This window comes from Paramisgurnus dabryanus, chromosome 12 (genome assembly GCF_030506205.2).
Source record: "Paramisgurnus dabryanus chromosome 12, PD_genome_1.1, whole genome shotgun sequence".
In the NCBI taxonomy this organism is placed as follows: domain Eukaryota; kingdom Metazoa; phylum Chordata; class Actinopteri; order Cypriniformes; family Cobitidae; genus Paramisgurnus; species Paramisgurnus dabryanus.
The window spans coordinates 10521381-10537685 of NC_133348.1; the positions used below are offsets into that span (position 1 = coordinate 10521381).

Genomic DNA, 16305 nt, shown 5'->3' on the forward strand with positions numbered 1-16305 from the left:
TTCAATAAATTTGTGCTCGGTGTATAGTAAATGTAAAGAAACATTACTAGTTTAATGTTCAATATTAATGCACTAGAAACAGTGAAAAGTTAGATCAACTTGAAAAACAATTACTTCAATTGCATTGTAAAAAATACTTTGCTGCCTTAAAATTTTTTGTTGAATCAACTCAAATTTACAAGTCATTTCAATTTACTATTATTTATCTTGACTAGAGATGAGTTGTTATAACTACAAGTGAGTTGTTATAACTTATAAATTTAAGTTGACTTTTCTCAACTATATAAGTTGTGACAACTAATTTCTGTTGACATGACTCATAAATCTGAGTTGATTTAACAAAAAGTTTTAAGGCAGCAAAGTTTTTTTTACAGTGTGGTAACACCTTAAAGTTTTCAAATTTTCACCTAAGCACGTTGAAAAAATATAAAATGTATGCAATTTATTAAGTTGATCCAAATGTTCACTTTTTAAAGTGTGGTCATTACATTGAAAATTAAGTCTTCACAATTGAGTTAATGTAACTACCGAACTATATTTTCTTAATATACAAAATTAGTCAGTAGTACTCAAGTACAAAATTAGTGCATGTTGCTGAAATCAGAAAACTAAACATGAATAATGTACACACTTTTACTAAAAAAAAAAAAATGATATCACTTTTATTGAAAACACATCCACTGTAAGTACAAAACAAAGACAATCGTGTTCATGTCAATCAGTTCAGCCCGAGACCTTCTAAACAGTGTTCAGGTCCAATCCACTTCTGTTTATAAGCAGAACAACTGGGGAAAAACTCTTTGGTACGGTTGGAGGGCTACCAAAAGAACAAATCAGTAAAATAACACCCCAGATGATTGGCAACTGAGAGAGAGTAACAATTTACAATGGGTCACCGAACTCAAAGACCTGCTACTCTAATCAGGCAAAGACGAAGCTAATGTGATGGATTTAACAGGAAGACCCTGAGAAATCAAACCTCTTCCTCTCAGTGGTGAAACTCAAGTCAGTCTTATAGAGGAGAGGAGGAGGCTGGGATGTGAGAAATTAAAACTTCAAAAGAATGCTCGAGTTTTCCCAGGTTGTTTTTGAGCATAGATCAGCTCAAACAGCAAGTAAAATGCAAGTTCATTCGTGTCGAGTGCTCGTTCATTTCCCAAGTCCGATCTTCTTGGCCTCGGTTTCATAAATCAATAACCTCCACATTTTAACTATAAAGACTTCTGCCTCTTCATCCAGCACCTGCAGAGAAACATTTCGACAGTGAGATATTTTAGCTAAACGGTGCATTAGAAATAGTTTGATTAACCAAGTATGAAAGACTTCACCTACCATAGCAACATCATCTAAGATGCCTTGTGGAGTACTGTGTGCCATAACCTGAGAAGAGAGACAAACAGTCACTGTTAAAATACTTGACATACAACTCCACTACAAGATTTAAGACAAGTTACACTGCATGTCTTTAAACATTAGCTGATCTCTGTGCTGTTCAGACTACAGGACTTGATCTTGATCTACAGGACAAGTCTTTGAGGTGTTCACACTATGTGAACTGAGAACAACACTGTCACCAACCAGCTAAATCACTCCTCAACTTGGCCTATCTTTGTTCTTACCCTCACAAGCGGAAATACCCATGACGCAGTTTTTTTTTTACTTGACAGGAGGGGTTCTAGTGGACCAATCAGACTTTTTAAACCGTTTGTGCAGGTTGATGTTTTTTAGTGCGTTAGAGATTGAAGAATTTGGTTCATTAGTTGTTGCTATTTGGGCTGTGAAAAGTCATTGGGATGCTTTTGGACCCTGACAGGATAATGACAGAAACAAAAGCGCAAACGGATAATGGTTAATAAACGTTTCATTTTCTTTAATATATCCCTTTCCCCAACATGATTTTTTTTAAAAGTTGCTTGCCAGTATTTTTTGTGATTTTCACATAAGTTTCACAAAATGCCTTTCAGAAAATTTTCTTTCATAAAATATATAAACAAACACAATATCACATAAAAGAACAAACTCTCTACTTTAAAAAAAAAAAAGGAACAAAAAAAGGGAAAAAGTTTCATCCTATCTTCATTTGTTCTCTTTTATCACCTCTCAAATATGGGAAGGTTTCTTCAAAAATACAAAATTGAGCAAAAAGCTGAAATAATCGCATTTTTGTTAAGGAACTTTGTTAGAGATCAGATTCAGAATGATAAACAAAACATACACAGAGTTTTATATATTTTTGAATTAGTTGATGCTTCAGTTTTTTAAGTTGGGTAAGAGCGCCACCTAGTGGATAATACCTGAAATATAGATTATCGTTAAAACTTGTCAGGTAAGCTTCATTGGCAAGGAAGCGTTTTCTTTTTCTCTGAATTTAAAAGTAAGAGGGAAATCCAGGTTTTTATTAATGTAACAACGCATATCACTTTCATCTCATATAGCTTATTTATTTTGTTAATAATTAATAATGTTTATTCTCATCAAGGTCTAAAGTTGAAGATTAAAAATGTATCTGTGGCAGCACATCCCTGAAGAATCAATTTGTTTTGTTTGTTTATGTTGTTACATGTAAAGATGTTTAACTCCGTAAAAGCTGCAAAAAATTTTTATTTAAGGCTTAAAATATCAAAATCAAAAAGATTACTCTGTAGTAATGTGTGGCTTATGAACATTTAAAACTACACTTCTGCATGTGAAAACCCTAATTTAGTGCCGTATTTAAAAATAATAAGTGAAAAATGTAGTGAAGTAATCGTTTATGGGGTAATGTAATGGAGTAATCGTTCAAGCCCAATTAAGCGATTATGAAAATAATGGTTAGTTGCAGCCCTAGTAAGCTGCTAGTGATCTGCTTGGAAAATCCCCCAAAAAGAAACAACAAAAAATATGGGTGAAAGAATGGATCAGCTGTATGGGTACCTCAACCCATGCCTTACTCTCATTAGCTATAGCTCATTTGTCTGGCATTGGCGAGCCTGTTTATGTGTCGTTAACTAGTTCACACAAGTTAATAGGCAAGTACAAAACGCACAATGATTTGCCCCCGATTACATCCCGACCGGTTGGCAAGCCCAATGCATTGCAAATTGGGGTTAAATCTAGCTTAAAATCCTGTTGTGTGATCTTTGCATAAGCTAACTTCAGAACACGATGAGAAAAGTCAGCACATCAACAGTAAATGAATGAATGCAGCTATTTACCTTGGAGCAAACAAAGTCAACTAACGTGGCCTCTTCTTCACCGATGTATTCTACAATCTTCTTATTGATCCACGGTCGAATGCGCTTCTCCATCAGAGCCTGTGCACAAACAAAACACAAACACATCAGTGCCTGAGAAATAAAGAGAGTTTGATCAGAAGCCATGAAACACAAGCAGACGTCTCACCGTGTCAACGACCGACCAATCCAGCGGGTAATTAAAGAGCTCTGGTTTGGCAGTGGGGATCTTCTCGATTAGAGTCTTGATGTGTTTGCGTTTCTCCTCCGTGTTCACTCCTTTACCTCCTGCGGCCCCGCCGTCACCTCCCTTCTCCTCATCCTCATAGTCTAAAGGAACAAGCTTCCTCTTCCGAGGCACCTCGTCCACCTCGTCGTCATCGAAGCGGTTAAATACGCTTTCCACCGGCAGCTTCTTCCGTTTGGCAACACTTGGCTGTCCCGGGCTACCAGTTGCACCCGCTGATAAAATAAAACAATTCTTAGTAAAAACTAACTTGTATCCATTCTTAGTCAAATCTTCATCAAACTCACCAAGTTTGAGGCTCAGGCCGATCTTGGGCCGGTTCTCATCCTGTGGCAGGATATCAGGAGGCGAGTTCTCGTGAGGAATGATGATGCCGCAGGGCGACTCTTCTCTGGGCGTGTTGGGTGTGCCGTTACCACTGGCCGAAGACACGGACGGGGCGGCCATGATGGGTCGCATAGTGGGCTTGAGGCAAGGTTTAGGCTCCTCCTCATCCTCTATATCCTCCCCCTCCTCAACATCATCATCATCCTCGGACATTGCGCGTACGTGTGTCTCCGGGGCTGCCTTGCGTCTGTCTCGGTCTCGATCTCTGTCTCTTTCTCGCTCTCTTCCTCTGTCCCGCTCATCTCGAGAGGGTTTGTGCTCTCGCTCCTCCTCCGGCTCGGGCTTTATAGGTGGCTGCCGCAAACGTTCCGCTTCTTCCTCCATCTGATAACACAAACACACAGCAAAGAACAATGTTAACAGTTAATACCAGAATATAACAGTATATTCACATATGAACATTTGAACAATGACATAAATAAATCAGGGAGCAGAATAAAGAAAACAGGACAGTAGTAGACTCACTCTTCGTAGCTCAGCATCTGGATCAGGGTGTCCCTCCGCCAGCAACCTCTGTCTGATCTCCTCATGTTCCTCTTTCTCTCGTTTCCGGTCACGATCATCCAGCTCGATCTCCTTTTCTCTGTCCCTCAGTCGCTTCTGAAGAGCGCTGCCCCTGCAGTGCAGACAAACAGGACAAAGCACTGAAATCATCACAGACCATCAGCTGCATGTCAGGCTCAAACATGCTCGACATCTCCAGATCAAACACATTTCAAGGAGTCGGACTGAGAAATGACATCACGTCTGCAAGCAACAGATAGTACCTAGTGAAACTGGATTTGTCTCATCAAAATGTTTTGGGAACCTTACAAATTTACCTGCATAAAATCACAATCTTAGCCCTTCAAGTATGAAGTAAAACAGAAATGAAGTTCATTTGCATGTGTGTTAGTTGCTAGCTGAAATGTGCAACAGACTTCAGGTATAAGATCTCCAGCAGGATCTGAATGCCTTATGGAGTTCTGATGGAACTCACTTGTAGTATTTTGGGTCATCTCTGTCATCATCATAGTCCTCCAGAAACTCTTTGAGGCGTTTACCTTCTTTAGCCTGAGAAAGAAATGTTTTTTTTATTTAAAATAAAGTATAATAAAGTCATTAATCGTTTTATACATAAACACAAGCGTTTACCATTTCACGGCGGCGCTCGTCCTCTCTTTCTGTCTCCTTGGCGTAGTCTCTGGCCTTCTTCCTCTCCCTGAGCTCCCAGTTCTTTAAACGCTGTTAGATGATGAAACAAATGAAACAAACGTTTAAGTCAAACAGGAAATAAAAGGTACAGAACCATTATAAACCTGATCTGAAAGAGTAAGGCGACAGGTCACACACAAAGGCTGCATTTACACGGATTTTGTGCTCACATCTGACACAGATCGGATATCGATGCATGTGTGTAAACACAAAAAACTAACAGAGATCAGATTTTTTTCTTATGCGATCTGAGCCACTTCCAAATGTGGATTTTTATCGGATACTTATCCGATATCCAGACATCTGAACTACGTTTAAACACACATATCCGATTCAGCTTGATTTTGACTTCAGTGTTACACGAAGGAGGAGTTAAGCGTGGCTGCAATGCCGGCGCAAAATAAGGAGCATTAAAGCCAAGTATTAGGATTTTAAGGATCACAACAACCGCAGTATTTAGGACAAAACGACTTGCACATTTTATGAGAAACTGAAGCGAATTTTGGGCGATAAACCTAGCTGCCGACCTCCCGAAGTTCTCAACAGTTTTTCAGAGGAAGACGTGATGACAGAGAGACAATGTGGATGATAATCATTTATCGAAATGAAAAAATGACATAAATGCACATCCCTAGAAAACACATCTTAATACCAAGTGTAAACAGCCCCAGAGAGACAGACAGACAGACAGACAGAGAGAGAAAAAAACTTACACACACACTGAGAGAGAGAGAGAGAGAGAGAGAGAGAGAGAGAGAGAGAGAGAGAGAGAGAGAGAGAGAGAGAGAGAGAGAGAGAGAGAGAGAGAGAGAGAGAGAGAGAGAGAGAGAGAGAGAGAGAGCGAGCGAACGGTAAACACAGAGATGAGCACACACAGACACAGAGGTAGACACACGCTTACAGAAAGACGTACACATACACAGACAGATAGACAGACAGACAGACGTGTACACACACACACAGACAGGTGAAGACAGAAATACCTCTTGATAGGCCGCCTCCTTCTCTCGCAGCTTCCTCTCCAGTTTGCGCCGTTCATACGCCTCCTCCTCATCTTCCTCCCGATCTCGTTTCTTCTCCTTATCTCGGTCTCTGTCACGACTCTGTTCTCTGAAAACGTACAGCGTGTGGGATTAAAAAAAATTTCATTCTAAATCAACTGTATGTTATTGGTCATTTGTGGCGGTGACACGGTACAGATCCGGTCGTGACGTGGTGCGGTTACCTGGATCGGCTTCGATCTTCGTTGTGCTCGTTTGTTCTGTCTCTCTCCCAGTCTCTCTCTCTCTCCCGCTCTTTGGTGCGCTCACGGTCCCGGTCTCTTTCCCTCTCCCTCTCTCGTTCTCTCTCTCTCTCCCGTTCCCTCTCACGATCCTTCTCTCGCTCTCTCTCCCGTCGCTCACGTTCCCTTTCCCTCTCCTTGTCTCTCTCCCGCCGCTCGCGCTCCAGCTCCTGTCGCTCTTTCTCTCTCTTCCCCTTCTCCTCCTCCAGTTTCTGCGGGAAAGCCGGGAGGGAGGTTTTAGATCATTAACGGTTCACAAAACACACGAGACAAGCGCACAGCACAATATAACTTTTATAGAGAAAGTGGTTTACAGTCCCTGTCCTTCACACGGTCACCTGTATACAGCACGGTCCAAAAGTATATTTGCATCTCATCCTCTTTTTTATGAGAAAAGATTTTCAGATATTTGGACCTCATGGTATAATCGCTCGACAAGATGACAGAAAACAAATGGAGTCGTATCTTCAATTTCCAGACACGCTCCGCATATTCAGGAAATTCTGGAAACCACTTTTTAAGCTATAAATTCAACATATCAAACAACAGGATCAGAATAAGCGCTGTACTGTCCATGTCATCACATGAGCAACAGAAAGAGGCTTGAATCCTTGTGAAACTAGTTGTTTTGCACTTACAGGTGTTGACTAGCGACTCTGAGCGCCCCCGTTGCCCTACAAGCCTTTATTGTATAGGCCTGGGAGGAAAAGCAGGTCAAAGGATTCACAGAATCAAAATATATATTTTCTTATTATAAACGCAAGCTAACAATCTCAAAAAATTCCAGACATTTTGAAAAACCATCTGACAGGAGCATTGCATACTGTTTTGCTTTGTAGCTCTTCTGGTTTGGAAATAAAAGACAACAAATGTGTAGAAACTGCTTACCCACACGGGGGACGCCACAGGATCCCAGAAGATTTGACTTTGGTGATAATGGCATATAATGGAGAACAGCACAACACCCAAGGCTTTTATTCATGCATCAGTAACAGCTCTCATAAGGCAGAAGAAACACTGAAGGGCTTTTATTACCTTTCATCTCCATTATTTGAGAAGCAAATTAGACTTTTATAAAGAATCTGCCCTCACTGTTGGGTTGCTTTCTATGAACGTGATTGACTTAACCATGGGTGTTATGCAACTGTCAGCAGAAGCAAATAAAACGGGTAAAGAGACACAAATAAAACATCAGGAAAAGCTGTGAAGAAATAAGTAGACAGGACAAAATTTTTACTTATTCTGTTTTTTGTTTACTAGTGGTTAGGTGGTTGACTACTGGTGAAAGAGCCTCAATAGTTTGATTTCTACAAAAGTTTGCGCAAAACTTAAGTGTTATTTTCTAAAGTAAAAAAAATTATATTGTTTACTGATGTTAACCGCAATTTTTTGGTCTTGTGAAAAGTCATTCCAAAAACCATGACGAGTGTTTCGTCTACAAACGGTACCGCGCATTCTGACATGCCGACAATCAAAAATAACGCACCATATTTAACTCTTTCCCTGCAATTAAGGAGTTATCTCGTCAATTAAAGCAACACTATGTAGTTTCCATGTAAAAATGACTTACAGCTCCCCCATGTGGTTGAAAAGCGCAACAGTGCCTGGTATCAGACACTCTTCTGCAGGCAGGGGGAGGGGCGGGGCTGTGTTTCCTACCCTCCACCGCCACTTTCAGAGTGTGCTTGTAGCAGCTAGGAGGCTGCTCATGTTGCAGAAACAGTACAATTTGTCCAGTTAAAAATTGTTCTATCACTGAAATAATTTTAGAGACATTATTTTAAGGAAAAAAAACTACATAGTGTTGCTTTAAGACAAAACATTTCCCTGCCGATGACGCTTTCCTCAAGTTTTTACGATAATCTGTAATTACACTATTATACACTAGATGGCGCTCTTACCAGTGTTGTTTTCGTCAACAATGACGATAACTAAATGATTTCGTTGACGCACCTTTTTTTATGACGATAACGTGACGATGACTAGCTAAAAATGGCTCTAAGGTGACGAAAACATGACGAGACGCTTTCAAGTTTTCATTGACGAGATGGAATGAAAATTATTCTTTTCGTCACCTAAATCTTAACTAAAACTATGAAGTTTAAGTGACTACAATGTGACTAAAACTAAAATGCATTTTCATCCAAAAGACTAAGACTAAAACTTAAAGGGATGCCAAAAACAACACTGGCTTTTATTTATAACAAACTGAAGCAAAACATTTATTTAATATTAATTTAATTTAAAACTCAGTATGTTTTAATTATAATTCCGAATCTGATCTTTGACAAAATTCCTTAACAAAAATGCAATTATCTCAGCTTTTTGCTCAAAATTTTGTCTTTTTGAGAAAACCTACCCATATTTAAGAGGTGATAAAAGAAAACTAATGAAGATAGGATAAAATGTTTTCGTTTGTTTATTTAAAAGCAGGATTTGTTCTTTCATTTGATATATTTGTATGTTTATATATTTGTAAAAGAAAATTTTCCTGGAAGACATTTTGTAAAAATCACAAAAAATGTTGGTGGTCAACTTACAAAATAAGTTGGCGGGGAATAAGTTGATGAATGATCATGTGACATGTAAATGCGGAAAAAAAGTTCCATTGCAGTTTTGCGATTTTGCCTAAAAAAACCACCCCACCCGAGTGTTAAAACTTTTTGCGATTTATGCAAAATTGACATGTTTCCATTGGGCGCACGGCTAAGGGGGACTGCGTTTTGTGCACCATGACAAAACTAAATTCTAATTGCTTAGAAAAGAAAATATTGAAAAAAATCAAAACAAGCACACATGCTAAGAAAAAGAAAGTGTGCAAGCAGGAAAAAGAGATGAAGGGTGCTGTCACACGATCACACTTAAACTCATACCTGTAGAGTCTTCAGAGCGTCTGCGTGCTGTGGAAGGGCGCCCCCTACTTTCACAAGAGCCCAGTGGGCCAAGTCACTGTTATTCATGTCAGCAGTATATATACTTTATAACCAACATCACTTTTACTAGCAGACCTGCACAGGTTCACTGGCCGCCAATGTTTATAATATAGTAGCATTGAAAGTGATGACCTACTGAAGATAATCTTTATAAATCATCATCACCGATTGATGCACTTTCTCATTGAAACAATCCAGATGAGCCAATCGTGGTCCAAACTGAGTTTCTGGTGCAGTTGCCCCTGTGCAAATCCTCCAGAAGGGGGCGCCCAATACAAGTAGAAAAAAATGGAAAGCTCATACTTACATCCTATCCTTGGAACTTTTTCCAAAGCTGTGAGATTCATCTTGGTTTAGTCACCATATGATCTCTATCATAATGGTGGGGTTTAATCAATAGATTAGCTTTTAGGGAACTTCACAGAACGTCTATGCATTGTATGTGTGACTCTTAACATGGAGCCACGCTATACTTTACACAAGCCAGTTATCTGTGATAAAGATGTTCTGGAACAAATTTAGTCCAAAATTCTTTGCTGTATTATCTAATGATGTTTTAGATGGAATTAAGTCTAAATGTTGCACAATCACTTCTCTTGTAAAATATAAAGAAAATGTAAGGGTTTAAATCTATTCAAGCATGTGTGTTGGAGACCTAAGCTGTTTGCATCTACCTGTGATATGAAGTAATTTAGCATGAATGTTACCTTATGGGTATCACGAAATTTGTTGATCTCTCTGGAAATCAAATCTCTTTTGTCATCTTCCATGTCAATAGCATTGATGTCCTCCTAACCAGCCAAAGATGAAAACAGGGAAGATGGTTAGTCTGGTTTTGTACTATGAAGTTTTGATGTTTTTAAAACCATTGCATGTATAATTTATATATATATTCAGTTCTCTGACTTTACAAAACATCAGACTGTCAAATGTTCAGCATAGATGCACATTAACAAGAGTGAAGCTGAACTTTAGACAAACCTCTTCCTTTCTGTCTCGTTTCTTTTTGCGGCGATTTGCTTCGTCGTCCTGTGATTGAGCGTTCAGCTCACTTGAATATTCTTTAATGAGGCCATCGATAGCACCTTTGACAATCTGGTCGCGCTTCTTGGTTTCTTCGTCCAGGACCTCTTCCTCATCCTCGCCGGCTTCTTCCGCTTTTCCATTCTAACAGACACATCACAAAGTTCAGTATATTGTTGTGCATTTATAAACTTAGAGAGCATTTATATATTCAGCAGGCATTTTTATTCATAGTGCATATGTATACATTCTTCTTTATCAGTATCAGTGTTCGCTGTGAATTGAACACATGAATTTCCACTGCAGTAGCGGCTGTGTACTTACTGTACCTATATTCAAGTTATTAAAACTAAAGCCAGTGACATTTCACCATCAATTTTATACCACACCAAACACGCATGTAAGCATCAATGTTTTTTCATTAAGTGTACTGATTCAGGTTTTTCCAGTAATTCAAGTAAACAATTAATATAAATGCAATAGCTGTTTTATTGTAAGTCAAACTGACAGCCACCTGTCAATCAGCGAACCAAAGAATGGTCCAATTATTAATATGTTTATATTTTAGTATTAACATCGTACCAAGTCAAGCTCACACTACAGTATTCCCGATAGGATTTTCCTCCTGAGAATCATGCCATGATTTTTAAATCTTGTTGTGCAAGCATGTTTAAAGAGCACCTATTTCATTGCTAAAAAACTATATTTTGAGTATTTGGTATAATAAAATACGTTTGTGTGATTATGGTTTAAAAAAAGATTTTTTCCACATACCGCACTTTTATCAGCTCCAGATTTCACGGTCTTCCTGAATAGCACATATTTGAAAAGCTCTTTGTCCCTGATTGGTCAGCTAATCTGTACATTCTGATTGGTCTGAATACCTCTGACGTCAGCCGGAAATGTGACGCTCCTTATCATGTTTGAAAGATTCGCTCACAATGCAATGCTGACAGGAGTTAACTTATAGATTGCGAGTCCGAAGCGGGATGAATTATGATAATCATTGTCTTTTGTCTACATCACAAATCCCAGGAAGTAAACTGTTGACTACAATCCGTGTGTTTTTTGTAGTCCAAGAAAAGAGATTTACGTGGGAGACGATAACTCGCGTCATCATTTACTTTGGGGTTTGTACCTTTTGCATATCGTTAACATGAACTAATACACACTTACACACCAATAAAAAAATTCCAATCGTGAATCGGACCATTGGTGATCTTTAAAGTGACAATTCTGATTTTTTCCCTTATGTGGCATAGACGAATGTGTAAGCAAAAAAAGCATAAATTTCGATATTCTCTGATTGGTTTCAGGCCTCATTCATATGTGGAAATAAATCAGATACGCGTCGTGCGGCATTGAAAATGTGACGCAGGCAAATGACGTCAACTTAGGTGGACACCACACGTGATCACATGACTCTTCTTGGCAGCGCAATGGAGGATGATGGCTTCACTTAGTGGAGAAATGTTGAAATTTCTGTATTGTTACAGAAATAAAGCTCTATAATATTGTCATGATGTCCGTCTGCTATGGTTTAAGCTGTTCTGGGTCAGTCAAGTCTACCTTGAATTGTTTGCCAAGTGTTTAGTGTAAATGCAGATATCGGATACTAGTCGCTTTTAGCAGATGATTTAAGTGGGTCATCCAAAAAAATAAAATCGGATACAGACAACAAATCGGAATTGGGCATCGAGTTTTGCAGTATAAATCCAGACAAAATCCTGTAATGTGAGCCCTGATTTACACCACTGATCTGAGGTATGAGAAGTTACACTTACTCCATTCTCACTGGAGCTTTTCTTCTTTGCCTTCCACTCATCCAGCTGAGCTTTAGTTTTGGCATCGACTTTAACCAGCAGTTTCTTTTCTCCGACCTGAAGCTCGTGTAGCAGCCGTAGAGCTCGTAAAGTAGATTCAGGCTCTTTATATTCACAAAAACCAAACGCTGGGGGAATAAACACACAAACTATCTGTGAGGAGCCAGTAAAACATCATGACCTGTGCAGATTTACCCTAACATGATATCTGATCAGGTGCTATATGGATGCTTGTCTTATCTTACCTTGAAGTTTCCCTGAGGCACCCTGAACACGCTTCCAGCTCAACACCAAACCACATTTCTGAAACAGAAGCACTCAATATCAATACTATGATTGGCGTATGGATAAAAACCTTTATTATAGTGACCAATAAATATATGATTATTATTGACATCATCATCATCATCATCATCAGATCAGCAGTGATGTGTCATACTCACAGCCAGGAGCTGTCTGATAAGCATGTCTGATGCTTTCTCAGAGATGTTACCCACAAACACAGTGGTCGTGGGGCCGCTGTTGTCATCATCTTTAGCACGAAGGGCTGCACTTTCTTTCCTGGGAGCAGCAACTTTACTCACCACAGGCATCGTTGTGGGCACAAGAACCTGATCCATTAGATACACATTAGTCAACTGTAAATGGTAAAATTGTGTTGGCTTGTTAAGATATAATGTATTAAACATTGCACAGTACATGATTTTCTTGCATCATCACTTAAAAAAGTTCACATTTAAATCATTTGTAATTCAAATGACAGATCTCTGCATGTAATTTTTTATATATTACAGACATCAACACGGAAAACAGCTGAATGAATGATATTCTTTAAATAATGAGGAAAATTACCGCAGGGGCTGGAGCCATGATGCCCATGTGGACGGGAATCATTGGGGTCCCTGTGAATAAATTCACAACATCAGAACAAATTTAGCCTGATTTGAAACACTGTCATGGTAGAGATATTCACCTAGCAGATAAACGGTTGTACCACTTGAGATGTTTGTATCTATGGGGTACACAGAGAAAATGACTAATACTGCAAGTGGACATAATCTTGACATTAACACATGTAAATCACTTGCTATACTGCTTGTGTTCAAACTCTAGCGCTTTAGTTCTAGTTCTTAATTTTTAAAACACACTTCAAAAACCTCACAAGACTGACCAAAGTGTTGTAAAGTAGGGATGCACCGCAATAACGTCACAGTCACACACATACTCACCGTGAAAGCAGCATCCGAGCAGCTATCCAACAGCTGCATTAGTTTTATTCCCGGAATTAAAACGTTATCCGTTTTACATAAAGACAGCCCATGCCTATAATGATTCCTGCCCTGCATCCGCAAATGACACGTTGATATTATCCACCAGTTCACCCGCCCGTGTGCAGGACTCACACCTTAGTATGATGCATAACTGGAGAAACTAACTAGCTTGTCTCGACTTTTCCGAACATTGTAACTTTGTCGCACATCTGTAGTTTGAACCATGTTGGTATATAGTTAATGATGTCAAGTAGTGGGTGGAGTACTAAATAATCAGTTCAGATCCATTTAATGACAGATTATTGCTGTAAATAACGTAGATTGCATCTAAAAACTGCTTTTGTGGTCATGTTTTAGTTCTCTGTTTAATTTCAAGTTATTTCATTCATTTGCAAGTTTCCTTCAACTTCACTCATCCCAGGGATTCCCCAGGGTCTTAAAGCTCGTAGCTAAGTTTACAAAAACAGCGCTTTAATTTTGTTTACAAACTAAAGGCATAAAAAGATCTGTTCAAATGAAAAAAGATTGTGTAATGTAGTGCAGTTTGGGTGAAAGTGGAAGGTTTTAAAATTTATTTTATGATGAAAATATAATGTTTTATGAGAGAAAAGTGGATTTTTGTTTGTAGCTTATATGATGTCAATTATAGTTCTTAAAAAAGAAAATCACCTAAATTAAATTCAGAAATTTGTGAAGAAAATTGCAATCGATGCATCTCTGCTGTACAACATAAAACAAACAACATAATACAAAATGGAATTAAATAAAAAGTGTATTTGTGTAGTTCAGAGCTGGGCGATATTGACAGAAAATCATATCTTGGTAATATATTTCTGATACAATATCTAAACTCGATATACTGCCCAGCCCTAGTGTAGTGTGTAACTTCTGTATCAGTTTTAAAATGTTTTTCGAAAAACCATTCATAGCTTTTACACACTAGTGATCGACAGATATATTGCAGTGGACTGTATTAGTCTTATTTTTAATTGGCCGCCATACATTTATTAAAACAACCAATAAATCTTTCTCTTTCTTAAATTTGTTAACTCCAATAAAAAAACACTCGGATGTAAAGCCAAAGTCTGACAAACCATTTTCATAGTGTTACAAAGAACAGCACTCCGGCGTACTTAAAAATGAAATATTTGTCAATATGCATAACAAATATTTATTTAGTTTCACCAAGGTTCTGTTTGTGTCTTATCTACTGTAATTGCATTTGTCTTAAATCGGCCTCATATTAGCCAATCGTGCACAATGCTTTCTAAATTTTGGTATAGCTATTTAAAAAAAAAATCATATTGATCGACCACTAATGCGAACCCTGTTAACACACACGCGCGCTGTGTTAACAAATGTTCATATGAAGCACATGGTTTATCTTGATTACCTGGAGGCATTGATGGAGGAAATCCAGCAAACTGTGGTGGAGGGATTCCAGGAGGCATCGTTGGGATGCCAATCTGTGGCCGGTTAAGATGAGGTGGGAAAGACATGTTGGGCAGAACACCCACCTTAACAGAGAAGAGACACATAATGTTAAATAAACACTTTGACCTAACAAAGACACATGACACGACTGATTAATATCAATAGAGTTTGTTTAATCATATGTTTAATACAAATATCTATATAAAATATGCAATAGTTTACTTTTATATTATAACTTTATTAACAGCCTTCATGATAGGTTATTAAGCAATGAACGTCACAGTGAACGGAGTTAAAGCGCATATAAAAAAAAATAAAGCAGTCAGATTCAGATGAACGTGGAAGGCCAGAAATCAACCTGAAACCAGAATGAAAACATCTCGAGATCTGAAAAAAATTAAGTTAAAACGAGCTGAACAACCTGTGATAAATCTGAAATAAACCAAAATCTCTCAAATCAGCCAGATATCAGTTAATGGCTGATATCACGGATCTATATAACAGTCCTCCATGTGTCAAGCCATCTCAGGTAGATAACTTTGTCGAATGTGCAGGTTTATGATATTTAAGCTCGGATATGATTTTTCGTCCATGACGTATTTTGGTAGTAAATCAATCAAGCTGGCCGGTTTGTCAAAAAATATCAGCGGGAATCATTTCAGTCACACCGGGCAGAAGCTAGCCGCGAGCTAACGTACAAAAAAGCGACTGTATTTCCAACTCTCTCGTCGGATTAAAAGATTTAAACAAAACCCTGTATGAAATAATGATACTACAAACTCAACGTGATAATCAAAAGACCGATAAATATTACTTACGGAAACCGAATCTTTATCAACTCGCTTCTCACACGGAAAGTTCACCGGAGCCGTAGTGAAAGCAACGAGCAACCGAGACTGCAGCTTCCGGTGAAATGGAATCCTGGGAAAAAACAAGCAAGTTAAAAGACCTCTGATTGTTTAAAAAAATAAACTTACAAAGGTAAATTTCATTCTATAAAAATGTAAAATAAATATAAAAAAATCGTCTACGTCTCTTCTTTATGAGAATTAGGCTATACGATATAACATAGAGGACTTTAGCGGACTTTAGGATGGAGGAATGAATGAACTAAAAGTGACCTTACTTTAATCACTTACATTTTTATTGTAATACTTTGAAACAAATAATAATACAAATAAATAATACATTTACAATATACTTGTTTGCAGAACACTGATTATAAATTTAGATTTTGATGAACATAAATTGTTATTATATACAAGTGTCCTCTCCGTTTATTATTTGATTCACTTAGAAAAAGTGACTTAATTCCACTTGCACAGGATTTAATCTCAGAGTACAAACAGGGTAATGCTGCCAAACCCCCACAAAGCATGTAAACTCATATATCAAAGATTGCGTTAGACTTGCGTTCATTGTCCATCATTTTTATTGTCATATTTTAATAACATTTTATTTTTGTTCTGGATGCTGGAACTCGCTTCTCAACAAGACTA

General features: G+C 38.2%; 1 protein-coding gene across 2 annotated transcripts; it reads right to left on the reverse strand.

Moving 5' to 3' along the window:
- Positions 1-619: 619 nt before the first annotated feature.
- Positions 620-15757, reverse strand: rbm25b (RNA binding motif protein 25b). 2 transcript variants are annotated; one of them, XM_065256525.2, is made up of 18 exons: positions 15625-15757; positions 14766-14889; positions 12954-13003; positions 12545-12712; positions 12347-12404; positions 12063-12229; positions 10237-10422; positions 9963-10046; positions 6266-6534; positions 6024-6150; positions 4981-5070; positions 4826-4899; positions 4312-4462; positions 3747-4170; positions 3382-3674; positions 3195-3293; positions 1333-1380; positions 620-1242 (listed from the first exon to the last, which is right to left on the reverse strand). In XM_065256525.2, the coding sequence occupies exons 2-18, from the start codon at positions 14869-14871 to the stop codon at positions 1150-1152; spliced, it is 2487 nt and encodes an 828-aa protein (XP_065112597.1). In that variant the 5' UTR covers positions 14872-14889; positions 15625-15757; the 3' UTR covers positions 620-1149. The 2 variants fall into 2 exon arrangements, with proteins under 2 accessions (XP_065112597.1, XP_065112596.1); XM_065256524.2 differs by having other exon boundaries at positions 12545-12739.
- Positions 15758-16305: the final 548 nt, after the last annotated feature.